General features: G+C 46.9%; 1 protein-coding gene across 1 annotated transcript in view; it reads left to right on the forward strand.

Annotated features, from left to right (window-relative positions):
• LOC138810694 (neuroblast differentiation-associated protein AHNAK) overlaps positions 1 to 15881 on the forward strand; it is a 77581-nt gene that overhangs the window by 38322 nt on the left and 23378 nt on the right. The window contains exon 5 of the mRNA XM_069997889.1: positions 6509 to 6608. Within this exon, the coding sequence (XP_069853990.1) occupies positions 6509 to 6608 (100 nt within the window). The remainder of the gene's footprint in view (positions 1 to 6508; positions 6609 to 15881) is intronic.

The following is a 15881-nucleotide window of genomic DNA, read 5'->3' on the forward strand; positions in this document are numbered from 1 at the left end:
GGATTCTGGGACATGAGAGCTCTTGTTCAAAGCTGAACAATTAGAGGTATAGGTGTTCATGGGTCTTTGTGGTCCTGGAGTCTGACACAGCCCAAGATACTGAGCTGCCACCACAGTGGGCTACAGCAGGGGCATACAGCCCCAATCTGTGTGTGTGTGTGTGTGTGTGTGTGTGTGTGTGTACATGCACGCATGTGTGTGCTCATAATGGACCTTGACCTCAGAGTCTAGGCACTATCCCTTAACTTTGTTGCTGGAGGCTGGGGCTCTACTACTTGAGCCACAGCTCCACTTCCCGCTCTTTTGGTGGTTAGTTGAAGATAAGAGTCTCAAGGACTTTCTGTGCCAGCTGACTTTGAACCGTGATCCTCAGATTTCAGTCTCTTGAGTAGCTAGGATTACAGACGTGAGCCACCGTTGCCTAGCTGGGATGGCGTATGGTAAGGGGAGGGCTTTGGCAACCTTGGGCCTCCTTAGAGGTGTAGTGTGGACTGGGTTGTGTATTTTCCTTGCGTGTGTGGTCTCTGGGAGGGCCTGAGCTGGCAGGCAGCTGGGCTCTGTCCAGTCTCCAGTGGGCAGGCGGAGAGGAAGGCTGGAATGTGAGCCAGCAGGGAGAAGAATGACAGCGCATTTTCTGTTTGTAACGTTGTAAGTTCAGCTCGCAACTTGAATTTCAAGTGGGCCCTTCAGGCAGACAGGGAAGTCAGGTGAGGGAGGGGGTAGGGCAGCCTGTTTGGATTGTCTAAATTCCTAGAAAATAAATTCTAGGAATTCAGCTGTGGGAGAGAAAGGCGTGCTAGGCAGATGAAGCTGGGGACAGATGTGCTGACATGCTGCAGACAGGGAGTCTTTTTCTTTCTTTTTTCTTTTGTTAGTCGTGGGGCTTGAACTCATCTTGGGTGCTGTCCCTGAGCTCTTTTGCTTAAGGCTTAGTGCTCTACCACTTGGAACCACAGCTCCAAGTGTTTGGAGATAACCTCGATCCTCAGATCTCAGCCTCCTGAGTAGCTAGGATTATATGCATGAGCCACTGACACTTAGCTTTTTATCCCTGCCTGCTCCCTGGCCCTGCCCCCCCATTACTTGTCTCTTGAATCATATCAAAGAGACATCAGAGCTTTGAACCAAGGGTTTCTTCATATCTGTGTATGGTGTGGAAGCTTTCCCTGACACCTCCCATCTTCCCCATATCCCATGGGATCATGTTCTATAGTTTCCTGTTCTGTATTGTGTATACTCAGTTATCAGTGACTGCTTAGGGGCCTGTCTTCCTCATCAGGCTGTCAGCTCTGTAGAAGAGGAATGCAGTCTGCTGGTCTTTCATCATATTTCTGGCATGTGGTATGTAGTACATGGCAAAGACTACAAGCCACTGAGTTACTATGTTATTACTCCATGCACTTCTCCTTACCAGCACATACACCAATTTCCTTTCCCTTCCATTCCTTACTGTGTAGTTCTCTGATCTCTAGGGCATTTGCTGAGACTTAGGCTAAAAACAAACATAAACAGCCAGGTGCCAGAGACTCACACCTGTAATCCTAGCTACTCAAGAGGCTGAGATCTAAGGATTGTAGTTCCAAGTCAGCCTGGGTAGGAAAGTCTCTGAGATTCTTACTTCTAGTTAACCACCAAAAAGCTGGAAGTGACGCTGTGAGTCAAATGCTAGAATACCAACCTTGAGCACAAAAGTTAAGGGACAGAGCCCAGGTCCTAAATTCAAGCCCTAGTACCAGCACACACACAGACACACAGACACACACACAATAATAAATAGAAACAAAGGGGCTGGGAAGGTGGCTCAGTGGTAGAACGCTTGCCATGCATGCATGAGGCCCTGGGTTTGATTCCTCAGCACCACATAAGCAAAAAGAAAAAAGCCAGAAGTGGCGCTGCGGTTCAAGTGGTAGAGCGCTAGCCTTGAGCTGAAGAGCTGAGCAACAGTGCTCAGGCCCAGAGTTCAGGCCCCACGACTGGACCAAAAAAAGTTTTAACAAAAGTTAAAAACTCCAATGACCAAGACACAAAAAACACCAGATCTGAGTCTCCAAGTTATTGCTGAGGTTTCAAAAACTAGCTGCTATCCTTGAACCATTGGTGAGTCTGAATTTAGCTATAACCTAGGATACAAATCTACTTCCTTCAAGCCCCTAGGACTGCCATGCTGGGGTATTAGATCTAAAAGATAAACGTATACATAAACACATATAGGATGACAGACAGACAGACACACATATATGACTATATTTGTAATTGTGGGATTATTTGGAGGGATTAGAAGGATGAAAAGAGAATGTTAGAGAGGAACAAAACCAGAATACATTGCATCTGTGAATGAAGATGGCAACGTGAAACTCACAGAAAGCTGTGGGATAATAGCGCGTGGTAGAGAAAGTGAGTAGATAAAGGAGTCAGTCTGGTTAAAATACTGTATATGTATGTATGAAATACCACACGACACCCATTCAATAACTAATATACACTTCAAAAATGAATGATAGGCCAGGTGTTGTTGGCTTATGTCTGTAATCCTACTGAAGAGGCTGAGATCTGAGGACCGCGGTTCAAAGCCAGCCTGGACATGAAAGGCCATGAGACTCTTAGCTTCAATTAACCACCAGAAAACTGGAAGTGGAGCTGTGGCTCAAGTGGTAGAGCGCTAGCCTAAAGCAGAAAAGCTCAGGGACAGTGCCCAGGCCCTGCAAGTCCTGGTTAGGGTATGGGTACTAATGGGAGGGGAGAACGAAGAAGGTGAAGGAGGGTGAATGGGGTGCAGATATTGTACTGCTCCTGTGTGAAAATGGAACAGAGGAGCTTGTTGAGACTGGTTTGAAGGAGAGGTTTGGAGGAAATGAGTCTGATCAAAGTGCATTGCATACATATATGGCATGTCAAATGAAACTGCCTTGTTCAACTAATTGATGCAAATAGGAAATGTGGAAGAAAGAAAAACAAAACAACAAAATGCAAAGTAAGAACATAAATGAATAAATAAATATCAAGGTTTATTGTATGGATTTATAGACCTGTCAACATGAACCCTCTTTTTTTTTTTTTTTTTTTTTTTTTTTTGTCGGTCGTGGGGCTTGAACTCAGCCTGGTCACTCTTCAGCTCAAGGTGAGCACTCTACCACTTGAGCCACAGCACCACTTGTGGCTTTCTGAGTGGTGTAATGGAGATAAGAGTCTCGCAGACTTTCCTGCCGGGGCTGGCTTTGAACCATGATCCTCAGATCTCAGCCTCCTATGTAGCTAGGATTACAGGCGTGAGCCCGGCTAAAATGAACCCTCTTGAACAACTAGTTGAGACTAACGGAAAATGTAGAAGAATCCAGGCACTGGTGGCTCATGCCTATAATTCTAGCTACTCGGGAGGTTGATATCTGAGGATTGTGGTTCAAAGTCAGCCTGGGGAGAAAAATCTTATCTCCAATGAACCATCAGAAAACCCGGAGTGGCGCTGTGCCCAGCACTGCTTCTCACCTTTGAAGGAAGGCGAAGCTGCCCTGGTATTCACTGCAGCGAACTCTCCCCATCCCCTCTGTTCCCACCTTGCTGAGCCTGGTAGGCAGCTCTGGGCTGCCCTGTTACAGTACTGACCACTGCCAAGCAGGCCCTGCCCTATGCGTTTTGCTGGGTGGCTCTGTGACATACTAGCTTGGGAGTACAGGACAAGGATTTGTGGTGCCAAGAAATTACAGCACTGAAATGATCTTTCTCAGGTGGAGGCAAAAGTCCTCTAGAAAGTAGATTCTGACACACTGAGATCAGAAATCTCCTGGGGAGGGTGTTACAGAGTTGTATGTCTGAGCAATGTGCACACTCCATTGTAAGAGAGAAAGGGCTGCTTTGTCTGCACCCAGTTCAGCACTGGCTCGTTCAGTTTCAGCTGACACAGGTGGCTTTGGGTTAGCTGCTTATTCACAAGAGATCCAGCTCTTGTCAGCCAAAAGCAAGATGAAAAGATTATTTCCAACCAGAAATGGGGAGTGAGGAATCTCTGTTGATTGTCTTATCTCAGAGAGGAAAGGAGAGATGATGTTGATGTAGTTCTTTGGTTTGATTTCTGGTCTGGTCAGTCTGACTGAGTAGTTTAAGGCCCACTTGGATTTTTTTCTACATCCCTTGAACAGTCAGAGCAGCTGACCACACCCTAAGTCTCACTGTTGGGCCTGCACGTAGGTATCAGAGGAACAGGTTCAAACCTGACTCTCTGATCGTTAACAAAGCCTGTCTTCTCTAACAAGCAACCTCCAGGCCAATCAGATTACCCAGCCTTCTAGCACCCGTGTGAACCCGCATCTCAGGGCCAGGTGCAGGTGGGGCAGCCAGGTGCTTGTAAGAAGAGAGGCTGCCCTAGCCTGAAATTGCTCTTCTGCTGGCTTGCCGAGGGTGTCTGCTATTTCAACATTACTGAGTCATTTATTTTATTTTATTGTTTTGCCTATACTGAGGTTTGAATTCAGGGCCTGCGCACTATCTCTGAGCTCCTTTGCTCAAGAGTAGCACTTGAGGCACAGCTCTACTTCTGGATTTCTGGTAGTTAGCTGGAGATAAGATCCATATGGATTTTCCTGTCCAGGCTGGCTTCTAACCATGATCCTTAGATCTCAGTCCCTGAGTAGTGAAGTTTACAGGTGTGAGCCACGAGCGCCTGGCTCACTTCCAGCTTTTTGCTGGCTAATTGGTGATAAGAATTTCATAAACTTGTCTGGGAATGTGGTAGAGTGCTTGCCTAGCATGCATGAAGTCCTAGGTTCGATTCTTCAGTACTACATAAGCAGAGAAGGCTGGAAGTGGTGCTGTGGCTCAAGTGGTAGAATGCTAGACTTGAGTAAAAGAAGCTCAGGGACAGTGCCTAGGCCCTGAGTTCAAGCCCCAGGACTGGAAAGAAGAAGAAGGAGGAGGAGGAGGAGGAGGAGGAGGAGGAGGAGGAGGAGGAGGAGGAGGAGAGGCAGCAGCAGCAGCAGCAGGGTTAGAGCTCCCCCCTTTCTTTTTTTTTATTGGTCATGGGGCTTGAACTCTGGGCCTGGGCACTATCCATCAGCTCTTCAGCTCAAAGAAAGAGCTCCACTGCTTGAGCCACAGCACCACTTCTGGTTTTCTGGTGGTTAGTTGGAGATAAGAGTCTCACAGACTTTTTTGCTTAGACTGACTTTGAACCTCAATCCTCAGCTCTCAGCCTCCTGAGTAGCTAGTATTACAGGTATGAGCCCCATTTGTGTGTGTATTTGTGTGTGTGTGTGTATGTATGTATGAGTATGTGCTGATACTGGGGCTTGAACTCAGAGCCTGGACACTTATCCCTTAGTATTTTTTTTCTTTTTAAATAAACATTAGGTGGTCTCTCATTTTTCAATCTGTGAAACTCTTTTTTAATTTTTAAAAAATTATTATTACTTTTTGTTTATGTGGTATTGAGGAATCAAACCCAGGACTTTATGCATGGTAGGCAAGCACTCTACCACTAGCCACATTCCCAGCCCTTAAAAAAAAAAAAAAGTAGCCGGGCGCTGGTGGCTCACGCCTGTAATCCTAGCTACTCAGGAGGCTGAGATCTGAGGATCGCGGTTCAAAGCCAGCCCGGGCAGGAGAGACCGTGAGACTCCTATCTCCAATAAACCACCAGAAAACCGGAAGTAGCGCTGTAGCTCAAGTGGTAGAGCGCTCGCCTTGAGCTGAAGAGCTGAGGGACAGCTCCTAGGCCCAGAGTTCAAGCCCCACGGCCGACAAAAAAAAAAGAAAAAAAAAAGTAGGCTGGTATCACTTTAGTCATAGCTGCATGTCTGACTTTTTTTAGTGATTAATTGGAGATAAGAGTCTCATGGAGGGCTGGGAAGGTAGCTCAGCGGTAGAGTGCTTGCCTTGCATGCATGAGGCCCTGGGTTCCATTCCTCAGCACCACATAAACAGAAAAAGCCGGAAGTAGTGCTGTGGCTCCAGTGGTAGAGCGCTAGCCTTGAGCTGAAGAGCTGAGGGACAGCGCCCAGACCCAGAGTTCAAGCCCCACGACCGGCAAAAAAAAAAAGAGTCTCATGGAGTTTTCTGTCAGGGCTGGCTTTGAACTGCAATCCTTAGATCTCAGCTTCCTGAGTAGCCAGGATTATAGGGAAAGCCACTAGTGCCTGGCTGATGGGCTCCTTCAGCTCCTCTATTATCTCATCTATAGCTACAACTTCTAGACAGGGTTGGGCTTGGGTTGGGTTGGGAGTAGTGGGGGAAAAAGGTGTTTTTGTTTTTGTTTTTTGCCGGTCCTGGGACTTGAACTCAGGGCTTGGGCTCTGTCCCTGAGCCTCAAGACTAGCGTTCCTTCACTTGAGCCCCAGCATTACTTCTGGCTTTTTCTGTTGATATGGTACTGAGGACTTGAACCCAGGGCTTCATGCATGCTAGGCAAGCACTCTACCAATAAGCCAAAGGTGGTATTTTTTATACCCATATTAGCCATTTGAGGATTGATTAGATGATTTCAGAGTGACGCTGCCATAATTTTTATCCTTATTGCTAGAGCATGCCACAACCACCAGCCCTGGAATGTAAAGACCAGAATAAACTCAAGGAAGCCACCAACCAAGCCAGGGCAGTTTCAGTCTCCACCCCAAATACAGGTAAGATGTGGTAGGGACTGAAAGAATGATGACAATCTTAATTATAGAAATGATACCCTCTATGCAGAGATAAGATTCCTGAGAGCATCTGAAGGTAACTGTGACTTCCTGGTCTGTAGAAGGCACACAGGACACAGGGTCCAGATCTCACTCTAAGGCCTAGCAAGGAAATACCTCCTTCCAGATTTTTGAAATTCCCAGAAAGATTCCTAAAGTTTCTTCATTCTTAGTGAGCTGGACAAGGTCTTGATGCTTGTAAGACATTATCTATTAAACTTGCGGTGAAGGTGAAGCAGAGACGAAAAGGTTGGAATCTCCTAGTTGAAGATCTAGAATTGAGGAAGAACTTTTTTTTTTTTTTTTGTCCGTGTGGGGCTTGAACACTGTCCCTGAACTCTTCAGCTCAAGGCGAGCACTCTACTGCTTGAGCTACAACGCCACTTCCGGTTTTCTAGTGGTTTTATTGGAGATAAGGTCTCACGGACTTTCTTGCCCAGGCTGGCTTAGAACCGCGATCCTCAGATCTCAGCCTCCTGAGTAGCTAGGATTATAGGTGCCCGGCTTAGGAAGACCTTTTTTTTTGGTGCTAGAGAAATATTTTCTGTGCTGTGTCCTGTCCTTCTGTGAGATCACCTACTTTGTCTGCCTAGTAACATCTAATGTCTGTGTGTGTGTGTGTGTGTGTGTGTGTGTGTGTATGTTGAATGTGTCAGTATTAGGACTCAAACTCAAGTGCCTGAGCACTGTCCCTGAGACTTTTCTGCTCAAGGCCACACTCTACCACTTGAGCCACAGCTCCACTTTCAGCTTTTTGCTAGTTAATTGGAGATAAGTCTCTCAGATTTGTCTGCTCAGGCTGGCTTTGAACCTTGATCCTCAAATCTCATCCCCTGCAAGTAGCTAGGATTATTGGTGTGAGCTACAGCCCCCCTAACTATCTCTTTTTTTTTTTTTTTTGTCATCTGCTTGTTTAGGGGACTGTGCCTCTGTGTGCCTCTGTGTGTGTGTGTGTGTGTGTGTGTGTGTGTGTGTGTGTGTGTATGTGTGTGTGTGTGTGTGTGTGTATTGGTCATGAGGCTTGAACTCCGGGCCTGGGCACTGTCCCTGAGCTCTTTTACTCAAGGCTAGCGCTCTAGTACTTTGAGCCACAGCTCTACTTCTGGCTTTTTCTGTGAGTCTCATGGACTTTTCCTGCCTAGGCTGGCTTGGAATTGCATTCCTCAGATCTCAGCCTTCTGGGTGGCTAGGATTACAGGTGTCAGCCACCAGTGCCTTGCTGCTTCTCTGAGTTGAGCTTTAGGAAGCACCGCTGGGATGCTCAGCCATGCCCTACTCCATACCCCAACTCTCCCATATTCTCTGCCTGTCTTAGCTCTGCTAACATGTGCGTCTGATTAATACCTGGCTCACCCACCTCGTCCACCAAATCTTCCTTATCTGTGGTTCTCATTGTTTATGGCAATTGCTTCCTAGAGCTTCCCTCCTTGATCTTTTACTCCACTGCTACTGTGAGCTTGAGTGTTTTTCTAAAATAAAGATCAGCTGGCACCAGTAACTCATGCCTGGAATCCTAGCTACTCAGGAGGATCTGAGTATCAGATCTAAGGATCATGGTTCAAAGCTAGCCCAGACTAAAAAGTCTGTGAGATTCTTATCTCCAATTGACAAAAAAAAGCCAGAAGTGGAGGTGTGGCTCAAGTAGTAAGAGTGGCAGCCTTGAGTGAATAAGCTAAGAGATCAGTAGGGACTAAATAAATTAGATGATTGGATCTTTCTCCCTAAATGGTTTGTATACGAGAATCTGAATATCTATTTACTCCAGGCTGGGTAGGGCCTATGAAAAAGTAGGCCAATGAAAATGTAGAATGGAGGTTGGCAGTAGCAGGGATTCAGAGAAAGCTTTAGAGGAACATGTGTGGCTTTTCATCTCCACGTGCCTCCGTTTAAACAACAGGAGAGAGATTGAAGGTGCTGCTCACCAGGCGCTGCTTTGCTCTTTGCTTTGCTCATGGGCGTTTCCTTAGAAACCAATTACTGTGTGTCCCTGGCTTTTCTGGACTTTGAAAAAGCAGGATCTTCGTGTAAACATGACTTTCTCAGGCAGCAGAAGCCAGCTTTTCCTGCCCTGTTATTCCCCTCCTGATCTCAGGGTTTTGCCATTTCCCTGAAGATCAAAAACCTTCCTTCTTAACACGAGTCCCAGTGGTTTTCTCCAGGTAATTGGTCATAAATAAGCCGCCAGTCACTCAGAGCCCTGCTGGACTTGGAGATAAGGCCGTTTAGTGCAGACAGCCTGTGAATACTTGCCATACCCTAAATATTCAAGGCTTTTGGTTTGTTGGTTTGTTTGTCTTTTTCTGCTGGTCTTGGGGCTTGAACTCAGAGCCTGGGCACTGTCCCTGGGCTTCTTTTCCTCTCTCTCAAGGTGAGTGCTCTACCACTTGAGCCAACAGCTCCACTTCTGGCTTTTTGGTGGTTCATTGGAGATAAAGGTTTCATGAACTTTCCTGCCTGGGCTGGCTCTAAACCTGGGTCTTCAGCTCTCAACCTCCTGAGCAACTAGGATTATAGGCGTGAGCTACCACTGCCTTGCCCAAGGGGACTTTGAGAGTGAAAAGCTGGAGAGTTGAAGCTATAAAGGTAAACTCAGCCCAGGATGGTCCTGGAGGTTGTGTGGGCCTGCTGTAAAAACAGGAATGCAGAGTGTAGTGGGTAAGCACCAGAATTGAAACTGGGCTGCATGGGTTCAAATCCTGTGTCTGTCACCCTAACCTCAGGCAGGTTTTGGCTTTTTGCCCTATCTTCTCCTTTTCCCTCTTCTCCCCTCCCTCTCCCTTTCCTCTCCCTTCCCTTCCCTTCCCTCTTCCTTCCCTTCTCTTCTTCGGTTGTGGGACTTGAACTCAGGCCCAGGGCCTGGTGCTGTCCCTGAGCTTTTTCTTTTTTCTTTTATTGGTGGTTGTGGGGCTTGAATTCTGGGCCTGGGTACTGCCCCTCAGCTCTTCAGCTCAAGATGAACACTCTACCACTTGAGCCACAGTGTCACGTCCGGTTTTCTGGTGATTAATTGGAGATAAGGGTCTCATGAACTTTCCTGCCTGGGCTGGCTCTAAACCTGGGTCTTCAGCTCTCAGTCTCCTGAGTAGCTAGGATTACAGGCATGAGCCACTGTGCCCGGTTTCCCTGAGCTTTTAGCTCAAGGCTAGTGCTCTATTACTTTGAGTTACAATGCCATTTCTGGTTTTCTGGTGGTTAATTGGAGTTGAGTCTCACAGGCTTTCCTGCCTGGGCTGGCTTTGAACCACGATCCTCATATTTCAGCATCCTGAGTAGCTAGGATTATAGGCATGAGCCACGCTTCTCTCTCTCTCCTCCCTCCCTCTCCTCTCTCCCTCTCCTCCCTCCTCCTCCTCCCCTCCCTCCTAATCTTCCTTCCTTCCTTCCTTCCTTCCTTCCTTCCTTCCTTCCTTCCTTCTTCCCTCCCTCCCTCCCTTTTTCAGTATTTGGGGTTTGAACTTATGGTCTTCTACTAGCTAGGAAGATACTCTACCACTTGAGCCATACTCCTAGCCATTTTTGCTTTAGTTATTTTTACAATAAGGCCTCAGAGTTGTTGTTGGGGACAGTTTTGAACCCTGATACTCTTACCTATGCCTCTCAATAGCTGGTAATCAAGTGTGAGCTATTGCATGGGACCCCTTCACGGAGAGGGGGCTATTCCTTGCTCTTGAAGCCAGACTCCCATCTCAGGGCTTTTGCATTTCCTGTGAAGTATGTCTGGAATGCCTTTCCATTTGGCAGACTCTTCCCCTATAAGGACATTGGGCCAGAGAGGCCTCTAACACACCTCAGGGGGAGTTACAGGCCCTTGCCCTAATGCCCTGTTGCTGGTTTCATATTCTCTATTTACTTAGCTCTTTCTGACATATATTAATCTCCCAATTCATTCTTCTCCCTAAACTCCATATTTAAGGGGCCTGTTTTGTCTCTGTTGGAGCTTTGTAGGTCTCAATTAGAACTAGAGAATCTCTAAGCTCCCTCCCAGCTCACATTCCAGCTGGTGAGATACATTGGGCAGAACTGCCTATTTGGACTTTGGGAAAATACTGCGCATTTTTCCCCCAAGCACTGTTGATAAGGGGAAGAGTGACTACGTTCACTGGGTTTCTGCTCAAGGCTTGCCTTCTCCAGAGGCATTTTCAAAGGGGTTTATATAAAATCACACCTTCTCTCTCTTCCCACTTGCCTGGCTTGAGTTTTCTTCACATTTTTCTCTTGCACATTTGAGGAAATCTGCCTCCTCCTCCTCCTCCTTTTCTTCTTCTTCCTCCTCCTCCTCCTCCTCCTCCTCCTCCTCCTCCTCCTCCTCCTCCTCCTCCTCTTCCTCCTCCTCCTCCTCCTCCTCCTCCTCCTCCTCCTCCTCATCTTTCTTCTCTTCCTCCTCCTCCTCTTCCTCATCTTCCTCCTCTTCCACCTCCTCCTCCTCCTCCTCTTTCTTCATTTTGTGCTAGTTCTGGTGCTTGATCTCAGGACCTGGGTGCTGTCCTTGAGTTTGTTTGTTTGTTTTTTTTTGTTGTTGTTGTTCAAGGCTGGCACTCGGCTGTAAGCCATAGCTTCATTTCCATTATTTTGGTGATTAATTGGAGATAAAAGTCCCACAGACAGGGGGGAGGCTGGGAAGGGATGTGAAGGGTAAACCAAAGGAGGAGGCTGCAATGCTTGGTAAGAAATGTACGCATTATCCTGCCCATGTAATTGTAACCCCTCTGTACAGTATGTTCACAAATAAAATAAAATTAAATTAAAAAAAAAAAGTCCCACAGACTTTCCTGCTTGGGTTGGCTTTGAACTGTGATCCTCAGCTCTCAGCCTGTGGAGTAGCTATGATTATAGGCATGAGCCACCAGTGCCTAGCCCTCACTTTTATTTTATTTTGGTTATTTCTTAGGGTTTTCTTCTTTCCTCCTTCCCTCCCTCTCTCTTTCCTTCCTTCCCTCTCTTCCTTCCCAGTGAGCTGCTTAGCTCATGGTAGCCAGGAAACAGAGATTCAGAGACAGAGGAACAGACAGCTATCTTCTTTAAGAAGTAAACACCATAAGAAGAATTTGGTGGTGTTTAAGACTATCCCTAGTCCTCTAGAGCAGCATCTGTCATTTGTGGGTACCCAGTCAGCATTTGCTGGATGGAGTTATGATTTCAGTATATCTTCTGCTTTGTTACTGTGTAGTGTTTTACACTTTTAATCAATGAGCGCATGCAGTATTATTATCAGCCTATACAATGGCTGAGAAAATGGAGCTTCACACAGATCAGTGTCAGAGCTGGGATTTGAACCCAGGGGAGCTGGGTGCCTTGTCATACTTAGTCTCAGTTTTGGCCTGGAGTAGTAGCAAATGTATCTAGGCATCTGGACACAGATGGATGAGGTTGCACCTGTGTTTTGTCTGTTTGTGGGGCTGGAACCCAGGGCTGCTCTCATGCTAAGCACCACTGAGCTACACCCCTGCCTATGGCTGTTTCTAAATCCCTCTGTGAGCTGCTGTGTGGCTCTGATTTTGTAGAGAACATACTGTGCAGATCATTTTGGCACAGGACGGAATTCCAGAACTGGTTATTTGTTAGCAATCTTCTGGCTATAGCAGAAAGCTGTACAAACTGAGGGCTGGAAAGGCTGGGTGACTTCTGACTCCTCTGTGGTCTTACACTGAACCGATTGATTCATAAGCCAGCAGTGTTCCTGGCAAACTAGAAAGCTAGGGCCTATTCCACCCCAAATGTTCTTGCCATCTAGTGACCCTAAGACTCTGGGCCTTTGGAGGTCTCCCGTGACTTGGGTACAGGTCACATTTAAGGGACAGATCTTCACATCTGACTGGGACTACTCTCAAGGCAGGACCTCTTGGTATCAGAATCATATCTTTCAAAATGTCTTCTGGAGCCGGATGCCAGTGGCTCATACCTATAAATCATAGCTACTCGGGAAGCTGAGATCTGAGGCTCACGGTTCAAAGCCAGCCTGGGCAGCAAAGTCCATGAGACTCCTATCTCCAATTAACCACCAGAAAGCTGGAAGTGGCACTGTAGCTCAAGCAGTTGAGTGCTTGCCTTGAGCTGAAGAGCGCAGGGACAGTGCCCAAGCCCAGAGTTCAAGCCCCACAAGCAACCACCAACAAAAACCACAAAAAAAACCACCCAAAAAAACAAAAAACAAAATGTCTTCTGTTCTAGCACTGATGACTCACACCTGTAATCCTAGCTACTCAGGAAGTTGAGATTTGAGGATTGTGGATTAAAATCAGCCTGGACAGGAGAGTTTGTGAGACTCATCTGCAATAAACTACTCAGACAAAGCTGGAACTAGTGCAGTGGCTCAAGTGGTAGTGTGCTAGTGAGCACAAAGCAGCTCAGGTACAGCATGCAGGTCCTGAGTTCAAGCCCCAGGGCTGGCAGAAAAAACAACAACATTTTCTGGGTGCTCACAAAGAGCAGGACAAATGATACTCTCAGGATCCTTGTGTGCTCTAGTTACATCTTCATGGGTCTGAGATTTTGCCCATCTTTTACCTCCTAGGTCTCTTACAGGTTAAATGCTACCAGGAAGACCTAGAGCTGGTTCTGTTGCGTAGTCTGCGCATGAGGAATGAAGACTATTTTATGTTCATGAATAAGCTTGTACTTGTTGATATGCTGATTATGAGATAAGGTGTTCTGGTTTCACTTCATTACATATGAAATTGTAGTGCATGGTACAAGGCAGGCTTGAGTGATGTGGTCTCTGCTATGCTGGGCATAGAAAATAGGGGGGATATGTACCAGGGAGGCTGGTGAGTTTAAAATAAGAATACTGCTTTCCTTTGTACCAGTCCTGGAGCTTGAACTCAGGGCTTGTGTGCTGTCCTGAGCTTTTTCCCTCAAGGCTAATGTTCTATCATTTGAGCCCCAGATCTACTTCTTTGGTGGTTAATTGGAGATAAGAGTCTCATGAACTTTCCTGCTCAGGATGGCTTCAAACTGAACCCTTAGATCTTAGCCTCCTGAGTAGCTAGGATTATAGATGTAAGACACTGGCGTCAGACTTTTTATTTTTTCGATATCTATCCTGGAGTTGGAACGTAAGTCCTGGGTACTGTCTGTTAGTTGTTTTGCTCAAGGCTGGTGCTCTACCACATGAGCCACAGCTCCATTTCTGGCTTTTTTTTTTCTTTTGTGTGTGTGTGTGTGTGTGTGGTTAATTGGAGATAAGAGTCTCATAGACTCTGCTGCCTGGACTGGCTTCAAACTGTGATCCTCAGATTACAGTCTTCTGAGTAGCTGGGGTTCCAGGTGTGAGCCAATAGCCCCTGGGCCGGGCATTCCTCACCGAGGTCTCTTTGCTGGGATATCATTCTCCAGGTCCAGCCCAGGGGCCTGCCTTTGTGCTGTGCATTCTGACTTGGTCAGATCAGAATGCTGCAAATCTGAGGGATTTTTTTTTTTCTTTCCTAAACTGGGGCAGAATTCCTTGCATAGCAGAGAGCTTGGGGAAAGAAGGCCCTGTTTGGGGACAGAGGTTAGAGCCTCAGAGTTCAGGACCCACTTAGAACCAGTCGAGCCCTTCTGTGCTAATCACAAGTTTGCTTACTTAGGCTCTGAATTGGACCTGGAATGAACCTTGCCCTAAGCAGTGATTTATTTTAACCCTTGATTCTGATTTTTTTCTTCCATTCTGAACGCATGGCCCAGGAGGGGATTTGAACAGGGATGAAGGTAAGGGAGTGGGCAGGGCTAAGTATGATGTGGCTCTCATCTTTCAGGACCTTGGGTAGCTGGGTCCAGTCTGCTCTCCCCAGGGGGCCCAGGAGGGGTTCAGAAGACTAACCTGCCTGGCAAGGAAGCAGGATCTGGGTGGGAGAGCCCTGCCTGCTATCCTCTGGCTGGAGTTGAGAGTGGCTATGGTGGGGGTGTCAGTGGGGCGGGAGGGGGGTGCCCTCCTACAAACCTGGTAGAATTAAGCCAAAGGAGCAGCTGGTACCTTGTCAGCCCCTCCCCTGTATACCAGCTTCTTGGAACCCGCCCAGCTTGTCATAACTCTTTTTTTTTTTTTTTGGAAGTCAAAAGCAGTTGAGATCTGAGTATTCTCTAAAGCCACTTTGGAATACTTTCAAGAATAGTTTCAGAACAAAAACCGGGCCAAAGGACAGGATTGCAACCAGGGTTGTCTTACCCATTTGGAAAGATGGTTCTGGGAAGAGAACTTGGGGTTCACGCCTCATCTGCTTCATGCATAGTAGAAGGAAGTGGAAGGTATGTGGTCCAAGGGACGGTGGTGTCTGGTACTTGTCCAAGTAGTCCCTCTCCACAGGGTGACGGGCTCTTAGAGAAACATCTTCATAAAAGGGTCATGAGCGGTCTGGCAGCCTGCCAACCGTCCTTGTATCCCAGACAATAATGTTCGCCTGACAAAAAAATATTTAGGTAACTTTCTAGCTTAGTTATCACTTTATAGACATCAAACTACACAAGTAATGTATCTTTTGTTTTGTTTTGTTTTTGAGGAAAAAAAAATAAAGCTCTTAACAATTTGCCGAACTATCTTATTACCCTAAGTGCAGAAGTAGGCGGGCTTTGTAATCTCTAACTGCGTCAACAAGAGTGAAGTATGTGTGGGCCTGAAGACCTAGGAGGGATTATTTTAACATGATTTTTTTTTTTTTTTGGTAATGCCATATACATTTCAAAGCACTGTCAATAGCAATGGCCAGTTTGGGGAAAGTAAAAAGAAGAGAAAAGCCACAGAACAAGGGGGGATTTTCTCACGGGTGTTGCTCTGGGGTCTGAGGGGGAGAGAGCTGTCAGGCCTGGGGTAGGCTGGACTCAGCCCGGCCCAGGCCCCGCCCCTGCCCCGCCCCCCTCCCCAGGGCAACTTGGGTCCTGAGATAAGGAGGCTGTGTGCCCTTGGCTTCTAAGATAAAACCTATGTCTCTGGAAGGGAATTCCAGGAGGCAGAGGCCCCAGAGAGATCTCAATCTAGAATCTCCTCTGCTTGTCTGCTCTTGCTCTTTGAAGTCACAGGCCCAGAATAAGATGGTTGAGCTGGCTTTCTTTTATATACTCTGCTTATACCTGAGGCTTATGCAATACTATTCCTGGGCCACAAATGCCCTGCCCACCCTCGAATCCATTTCAGGGCAGTTATTTTCTGATCCTGTCTTCTTCCTGTTAGGTCTCTCTCTCTCTCTCTCTCTCAGTGCAGTACCTGGGCCTTGAACTCAGGGCCTCATGTTCTCACTTGGTCTT

Source organism: Dipodomys merriami, unplaced genomic scaffold (assembly GCF_024711535.1).
Source record: "Dipodomys merriami isolate MVZ:Mamm:240054 unplaced genomic scaffold, mDipMer1.0.p SCAF_505, whole genome shotgun sequence".
Classification (NCBI taxonomy): Eukaryota; Metazoa; Chordata; class Mammalia; order Rodentia; family Heteromyidae; genus Dipodomys; species Dipodomys merriami.